We start from the raw sequence: 8,731 nt of genomic DNA, 5'->3' as shown, positions 1-8,731 counted from the left end.
ATGGCTTGTGCATGATGAAAGTGCTCAACTAGTGAAGTTGAAGGTGCTCGTTGAATATGAGAGATGACATAGCCTGATATGGCTAGGTGGAGAAGATCAAGGTGAGACTTGGCTGCGAAGGAGCAGGTTGCAGGAGTGAAGGGCAAGCTAGAGACTCTGGTGTGAAGGACCGTCAAGGCGGTGAAGCGCGAATAGAGGGCTTGGTGTCGATGGACCGAGACAATGATAAAGAGAAATCAAGGCCATGATCGATGAACTAATAAGGTCATGAGAAATTATGAGGTGGATCATACCATTAACGAAAAATCAAGTCAAGTGTTGATTTGTGTTGATGATTAAGTGGCTTGACAGTTTCGAGACATAGAGATTACAGAATACCTATATCAAGAATGTGTTAACAAATGGTCAACAGAGAGCTTAAAGATAAGTAATTTTTTGTTAGTTGTATGTATTCAACACAAACTTTTAATATTTTCATCTTCTAAGATTTTAGCCCATGCAATGCTGATAGACTAGCAATAATAAGTGAAAAGTCTTTCCCAAACGATTTTTTGTATTTTTTGGCTCATTTTATATATGTTTTTTTAAAGATCCGCGTGGGTCATGTAGTCATGAATTGTTAGAAAAAAAGCCAAAATTCTAACTTTATTAGATCATACATTACCTTTACTAAGGAACATATCTTACATATCATTTCATAAAAAGAGACATCTTACATCTAAAAGTTTTTAGACATCTGAAAGTTATTAGACAGGTCAAAGATGCTGGCAAAAGACGTATGTACTCTCATCTCTTTTACTTTCCTAGATTAGAGGATCTCTCCTAGATTTGGTAGTTATCGTTTGCATGCACCAATAATTAGTTGTCGTATTAGAAGACAATGTTCTATGTTTGTGTAAATTTCATTTGTTTTAAGGCAAAACTTCAACCTTAGAAATATTTATTTTAGGAGACGGGGGCTACATAATTAACCAATCATCAAAGAAGCACTAGAGAGCGTGGTTAGGATTTCTTCAATAGACTTAGAGCCTCTTTGGCAGGGCTCCTGCAGGGGCTTCAGCTCCGGCTCCTGCAGGAGCTGTGCCAAATATCTGTTTTGGAAAGGGCTCCGCATGGGAAGCCGGTCAAGAGCCAGAGCTATTTTTTGCCTGCGTAGGAGAAGCCTCAAAAACGAGCTTCGCGCGGCTCCTTGCTGTGGGTTCACGTCGTCTAGTGCGAAAGAGCCGTTTTGTCAAACGTTTTCCAGAACGGCTTTAGCTCCTCTAGAGGAGCTGCTCCTTCAGAGGAGCCAGAGCCGGAGCCATTTTCAGAGGAGCCAGAGCCCTGCCAAACAGGCCCTTAGTGCCTTTTTGGCAGGGCTCCTGCAGGGGCTCCAGCTCCGGCTCCTGGAGCTGTGCCAAACAACAGTTTGAGAAAGGGCTCCGCATGGGAGCCCCTGCAGAGCCAGAGTCGTTTTATGCTGTGGCCGGCGGAGCCTAAAAAACAAGCTTCGCATGGCTCCTTAGGCCCACGTCGATTAGTTCCGAATTGCCTCTAATGATCGACACATGAATAGATTCCAGGATGACATTGCAAGAGCAATTTTCCGTTCTAGATCATCATGATCATGTAGTTGGATGATATTTCAATGTCATGCCTACTTTTGTAAACGTTATTGTACTCTAACTAATACAATTATCAGTTAATCTTATTTTCCATATTTAATCTTTGTTAATTTTAGACAATAGTATGACAAACTGACATCAAGAATAAATCATATGTACAATAAAGTTAAATAAAGCAGAGGCACTATGGACATTCAACATCTTTGATCTATTCTAGAAAAACAGGAGCCATTTTGCTAAATATTTCCAGAATGGCTTCAACTCCTGCTGAGGAGCTGCTCCTTTAGAAAAGTCAGAGTAATTTTCGGAAGAGCCAGAGCCCTGTTAAACAGACCCTTAACGCTACCCAAGATATTGACGTGTATTTTCCTTTCTTTTTTAATAAGAAAAAAAATGTAGAGCTGTAATTTCGCAGACTTATCAAGTACTACTAGCACCCTTATGGCTGTGAAAGTGGGAAGCCATCAAACCACACGGTGGGCATGGTGGTAGTGCTGCCTGCCACTATTCCGATGAGGGGAAAATGATGACGGCACTTGGGGTGAGGCGATCCAAAAGACCAAACCAATGCAGGAAGGGGGGGGGGGGGGGGGGGGGGGGGGGGCACACCCTTGTGGCGATGTCAGAGACTCCATCCATTCAGAGGCACAGTTTGTCAATGTCACCAAAGGCCTATGTAGCTTTTGTGTCTTCTTCATTGTTGCTATGAAGTCATGGACAAACTACATGGAACCTCTTGAGCCCAGGAAGGGTAAAATAAAATTCTTGCCTAGGAGTATGCACAATATACTACTCCACCCGTGCAAAAAAAAAAATACAATTCTAAATTTGAACCAAATCAAACTTTCTTAAGTTTGACTGAATTTAAAAACAATAATATCAACTTTTATATCTCCAGATATGTTTACTAAAAAAATATTATATGATTAATCTACTGATGATGCTCTTTTGGTGTCATAATGTTAGTGTTTTTTGGTATAAATTTTAATCAAATTGAGACTCTGACTCCTTAACAAGCAAGAATTGTTTTTTTTTTCTTTGGACGGAGGGGGAGTACATGTAAAGATATAAAATTCTCTGAGTTTAGTACTTATTAGTGACCTTTCACCATATCGGACAGCTACTGACCCACTGTCCACTAATCATCCAAGTAGACAGTAAGGAAACATTGCGAACCAGAGCAGGGAACACATCACAAGCTCAAGCACCACGCATTTGAATGCTAGTAGCTCACTTGAAATCTGAGGGAATCTGCGCGCACGCTAGTGTGCCACTTACTTGCTGGACAGAGATCACTAGTTTAGCATCGCCACGCATCGGACACAGCACCATGCAAGTATAATATGGAGGAGGATTATAATAAGATTAGGAGCCATGTTACCCAAGTGATTAAGATAGTCAGAGAGGACAAAAAATGCTTAGGGGAACCTTTGACCAGCTAAAGGCTCTGCTCAGCTGAGCTCCCCTTGAATGCTGATGATTGAGGACAAAGCAAGCAACGCCCCCCACGGGGAGAAAAAATAAAAGAAAGTGTTTGTGCAGCGTGTGTGCGTCCTCTTGTGGGTGTGTGTATCTGCACCTGGTCCTACACTTGCAAAGCCATGCGGAGCCTTGGGTTACCTCACATAGAAACAGGAGCTGTGTCAGCCTCTTGCTTGACTGGCCCCTCCCCTTTGTGGCCTTTTGCTGTTCACCTTGCTTGGCCAGTCCAGTGTACTCTTTGCACTTCCACCCTTCGCATGGTGCTTCACCACTTGCTTCTCAGATCTGGCCGCCATTTCCATCATGCTTGCTGCTGCTGCATCTGCAATTATGTATCTATGTATATTGATGGTACAATTTGCAACATCGTTTATCAAAAAGGAAGGGAAAATTTGACAATAAGGAATGGAACGAAGTGGATTTGGCACCGAAGAAAAATCACCATTTATATATGTACATACACAGCTCTTACTGAAGTGTGACGAGAAGAGATGAACAAAGCTTGAAAACAAAGAAGAAAAGAAAATCAACCTACTCCCATAGGTACATAACATCTTCAACTGACGAAGCTATGAGGGAAAACTTCTGTCTTGTACCATCAGAAGGGAATGCTAAGCTCAAGAAGAGACTTCAAATGGTATCCTGACCAACTGATTCCTACGGGCATTTTGCCTCTGACTGGCCGTGTAGCTGCCACTACTAACCCCTGGGCAGTTTCTCGCGTGTCGGTGGCCTTGCTAGTCCTCCTCCTTGTCTTCTTTCAGGGTCGTCGTCTCCACATCTCCAAAACATGCATCATCCATGGCGCCTGTGCATTCTGAAGTCTTTGAGTCCACCGCCGAACTGGCCTGCAACTCCTTGAACATTGCCATGACTTTCAGCATTGTCGGACGCTTCGATGGCATCTCATGCAAGCACTGGGAAGCAATTTTTACGTGCTCCAGTAGCTCGGGCTCCAAGGCTGGATCCTCCTTCACCAGTTCAGGATCCAACACATCTGTGAGCTTCGACTTTGAGTGTTGTTTGACCCATCCTACAAGATTGTTGTCCTCACCGAAGTCAGTTGAATCTGTAGGCGGTTTCCCAGTGAGCAGCTCGAGCAATACAACACCATAGCTATACACATCGCCCTTGGTAGTGCATCTGAAGCTCTGGTAGTACTCTGGTGGCACATAACCCGGAGTGCCAGCGAGAGTGGACACACTCAGATGGGTGTCCACCACGCTCACCATCCTTGCCATACCAAAATCAGATACCCTTGCCTCTAATTGCTCATCGATAAGCACATTGCTTGACTTCATGTCTCTATGGATGATGTGTGGAATACAGTTGTGGTGGAGGTATGCCAATCCCCTTGCAGCCCCAATGGCAATCTTTTTTCTTGCTGCCCAATTTAGCTTAATCCCGGTCTTTTTTCGGTCGTGCAACACATCTTCCAAGCTGCCAAACCTCATGTAATCATAAACCAACAGCCGCTCCTCACCACACTTGCAGTAGCCGAGGAGCGGAACAAGGTTGCGGTGTTTGATCCTCCCAATGGTCTCCATTTCTGCAGTAAACTCCCGGTCACCCTGGCCACTCATATGTATAAGCTTCTTGATTGCAACAACCTTTCCATCCTTGAGCTGGGCCTTATAGACATCCCCAAAACCACCAGACCCAATTAGGCTATCATTGTGGAAGCCATTCGTGGCCACAATAAGATCATTAAAGGTGAGTTTCTGCAGTCGCTTCTCAAATGTAGCAAGGTTGACACTGAGGGCATTAGTACCAGAGAGTCTCCAATTGGTAGTCCCAGAATGTGACCGGCTATCAATGTATATGTCACGAGAGGTACTTGCCTCTTCATTGATCTGCTGCCGCTTCTTGCACTCGATGGCTATGATGACAATACCAACTATGCAGAACAGCGAGAACAAGAGTCCCATAGCAACACTACCTGCGAGTGAAGCCTGGTTCCGGTGGGATCGGTGGTCATCGGAAGAACTTGAGCCTGCATTGTGCCCGCATGGCAACAGTGGGAAGCCACAAAGACCAGAGTTATTCTCATATGAAATCTTCGGGAATGTGAACAGCGAACCGAGCTCTGGAATTGAACCATTCAGCTGATTGTTTGAAAGGTTGATCTCCGACAAGGACAGCGTCGAGAAAGAGTTGGGAATAGGCCCTTCCAACTGGTTGTGTGACAGGTCGAGTACCGCAAGCTTCTTGGCACCAGCTAGTTCTGGTGGGATGACGCCAGACAGTAAGTTGTGCCCAAGATTCATGATCATGAGGTAGAACATGTTCCCAAGCTCCTTCGGGATCTCTGAGTCGAGCTGATTAAATGACAAATCCAGAAATATCATGGATCCATTCTTATTGAAGGTATACTCTGTGCTCCCCATGTACACCCGAGTGAAGTTGCACAGCTTCTTGCTCGGCATCCGACTGAGCTCTTCAGGTCGGATGCTGGTGAACTCTAGCAAGCTCCCCTTGCCATGGCACTCGCTGCTCAGCTCGTCGTTGCGAAGATACACATACGGCCGCCCAATGACAAGGCCGACGTTCATCTTCCCAGACTGTTTTGCCAGTTCCGCCGGTATTGACCCGTTAAGCTGGTTGCTGTTCAGGTCCAGCCAGACCAAGCTCTGGCAGTTGCCGAGCTCAGCTGGTATTGGCCCCGAGAAGGAATTGTTGCTCAGCTTCAAGATGGCCAGGTTGCTGAGCTGCCCAAGCCAAGCCGGGATCGGACCAGACAGCTGGTTGCTCGCCAAGGATATCCAGTTCAGCTCCTTGCACTTGGAGAGTTCCGGCGGGATGCCGCCAGTGAGCCCGTTGTAGTCGAGGATGAGATGCTCGAGCTTGTCCAAATTTTCCAGGGACGCCGGAATCTCGCCCTCCAACAAGTTCTGCCACAGAATGAGGTCCCGGAGCTCCCCGAGCTTTCCGAGGGATGCTGGGAGGGTGCCGTTGATGTTGTTGAGGCTGAGGTCGAGAGATTGGAGCCTGGTGCAGTTGGAGATTGACTCCGGGATGGCGCCGGAGAGGTAGTTGTTCTGGAGGTACAGCATGCGGAGGCTGGAGTTGGGGCCTTGGCAGATGGACGAAGGGATGGTGCCGGAGAAGGTGTTGGAGCTGAGGTCCAGCACGTCGAGCTCCGGCAGCGCTGCCAAGGAGTCCGGAATGGTGCCGTTGAAGTGGTTGAAGCTGAGGGAGAGCACCTTGAGCTGCTTGGGCTCGGTGAAAGCGTCGGCAGGGAGCTCGCTGGAGAAGTTGTTGTTTGACAGGTTGAGTGCGGCGAGAGAGGTGAGGGCGGCGACGTCCGGCGGGAACGGGCCGACCAGGTGGTTGCCTGAGAGGTTGAGCGTTCTCAGGCCACGGCAGTCAGCGAGAATCCCGCCGGCTACCTCGCCGGCGATGAGGTTGCCGGAGAGGTCGAGGTACTCCAGCCCGGAGCAGTTGCTGAACTCCGGGAGCGCAGAGATCTTGTTCCCGGAGATATCCAGACGGCGGACTGCGCCGACGCCGGCGCCCACCATCCACCGGAGGTCGCCATCGCCGGAGATCTTGTTGTCGGACAGGTCGAGAGCGTCCAGCCGGGCAAATCCGGAGGCGACAACGCCGGCAGACCTCGGCCCACCAACCGAACAGCCGGAGAGGTTCAGAGCGCTGAGCCCGGCGCAGGTAGCGGCCAGCGCCTCGACGTCGGCGACGGAACCCCGCAGGCCGGCATTCCCCGACAGGTCGAGCGACTGCAGCTTGGAACCGCACCTCGGCGCGGCGGGCAGCGCGCCGCTGACGTTGGCGCCGCGCAGGCTGAGCGTCTCGAGGCTGCCCAGCTGCAGCAGGGTGGCCACGACGGCCCGGAAGTCGGCATTGAGCGGGACGGCGGCGAGCGACAGCGACGTGAGCCGACCGCCCCTGCAGCCGGCGCCTGGAAACTTGCAGGCGCCGTCGCTGGCGCTCCACCCGCTGAGGCCCGCGGCGGCCTGGCTCGGCACGGCCTCCTTGAACTGCTCCAGCAGCTGAGCATCGTCGGCGGCGGAGGCGGCCGCGGCCGCCGCCACGACGACGAAGAGTGCCACTACAGCGACCAGCCCCGGAGATTCCATGAACTGACTAGTGCGCTACCTTAAAACCATTAAAGAAGCGGGTCGGCGACGGGGGAGGAGCCGACCGACGAGATGGTGGGAGAGGTGGGGAGGAGATGGTGGTGAGTGGAGGAGGGAGGTGGGGAGGGAGTGTGGAGGAATGGGCTGCTATACCTAGAGAGAGAAGCGGCAGGAAGAAAGAAGCAACAGTGCAAAGAGAGAGAGAGGAGGAGGAGGAGACGGGGAGCAAATTAACAGCTGTAGGTGAGTGGTGGTGGGGTTACGTCACATGGCGTGTGCCCTACCCTGCCCTGCCCTCATCGCGAATCGCTGCCCTAATTAACCCGAGTGCCGATGGAGATTAGTATTCTAAACCACGGCGCTTATCCGCTGCCCGCGGCGAGGTTAATCCCGATCGGATCCGACGGCGGGGGCCGCCCCAATCGGGGCAGGCGGTGCTCTGCTCGAGGCGGGGTCACGTGCCGCCGGGCGCGGGCCTCCGGGGCTCGTCAATTCGCGCGCCACTCCACACCACCCACGGGCATGACCGCATGGTGGGCAGTTTAGGGAATTCGGGGTCGCGGTCCGAGCGTGCGGGATCCCTGGCGGGCGGGCGTGGAGGGAGGCGGACGCGTTGGCCGCGTTGCTTCGACGAGGGTTTTTGTCTTTTAACGCCCGTAGCGCGAGTGAGCTGGTAGATCCGATCCGGGGGGCGGCGTGCGTGCGGTCGACGCTGCGCCGCGCCGTGCCGTGCCCGTGCCACCTTTCCGGTGTGATCCAAGCGTGTGTTATGATGGCGAGGCCGTGAGAGTGGATAAGATCCCGTTACGCCGGCAGCTGAGTGTTTGTTTGTTCGATCGGCGGCACTGCCAGCAATGCCAAGACCAATATGCATGACGATTTGATTTGTACTCGTTTTTTTTTTTTGAATTATAAATAAGAACAAATCTAGATTTTAATATTTCATACTGTTGATAACTTAATATCCATAAGTTAAGTTAAAACTCTTGTGCCTATTGTTTATTAACTCTCCTTTTATATTTTATAAAAATCATATATTGCACTTTTTTATGTGCTACAAGAGCACTGATAGTTATGTATCTTGTATTTTCTTTAGAAAACTTTTGGACTGTATCCTTTTTAGCATGGCTCGTGAAAATTAATGTGAAAGCCTCTAGTTAGAATTTATAGGACTTCTTTTTTTTGTAGAGTAACATGTATTTAGTTGAAATCTAATTATATAAGCACTTGTTTCACCTTGTTTGTGACATCATGAAACTATATATTAGCTTTTCAACTTTTGATTTATTAGTTCTTGCAGATTTTTTATTCACACGCCAAGTTGAAACTCTACTACTTCTTGCATCTTATATTAAAATTGATACTTTCTTATTTATTAAAAATGATTATAGGCCCCTAAGATACACTTTTAAATACTACAAATGGCATAAATTGTCATTCTAGCTTGGATACATGGCACTCGAAACATTGAATTTGTTGTGTCAAAAGAATTATTTTTGTTAGCACTGTTTAAAGAACATATATAGAGCGCTTAAAATTGAAGTACCGATA

At 48.8% G+C, this 8,731-nt stretch overlaps 1 protein-coding gene across 1 annotated transcript; it reads right to left on the bottom strand.

The window, feature by feature from the left end:
* Nucleotides 1-3,468: 3,468 nt before the first annotated feature.
* LOC136450352 (brassinosteroid LRR receptor kinase BRI1-like) lies at nt 3,469-7,386 on the bottom strand. The gene has a single exon (XM_066450751.1). It carries the CDS (start codon nt 7,178-7,180, stop codon nt 3,824-3,826), a length of 3,357 nt encoding a protein of 1,118 aa, XP_066306848.1. The 5' UTR covers nt 7,181-7,386; the 3' UTR covers nt 3,469-3,823.
* Between the last annotated feature and the right edge of the window lie 1,345 nt (nt 7,387-8,731).

Source organism: Miscanthus floridulus, chromosome 5, assembly GCF_019320115.1.
Source record: "Miscanthus floridulus cultivar M001 chromosome 5, ASM1932011v1, whole genome shotgun sequence".
NCBI lineage: Eukaryota > Viridiplantae > Streptophyta > Magnoliopsida > Poales > Poaceae > Miscanthus > Miscanthus floridulus.
This window is presented reverse-complemented; position numbering and strand designations above follow the sequence as displayed.

What these genes read in the sequence shown, in the direction of transcription:
- LOC136450352 (XM_066450751.1), bottom strand. Translation starts at nt 7,180, where the DNA reads ATGGAATCTCCGGGGCTGGTCGCTGTAGTGGCACTCTTCGTCGTCGTG.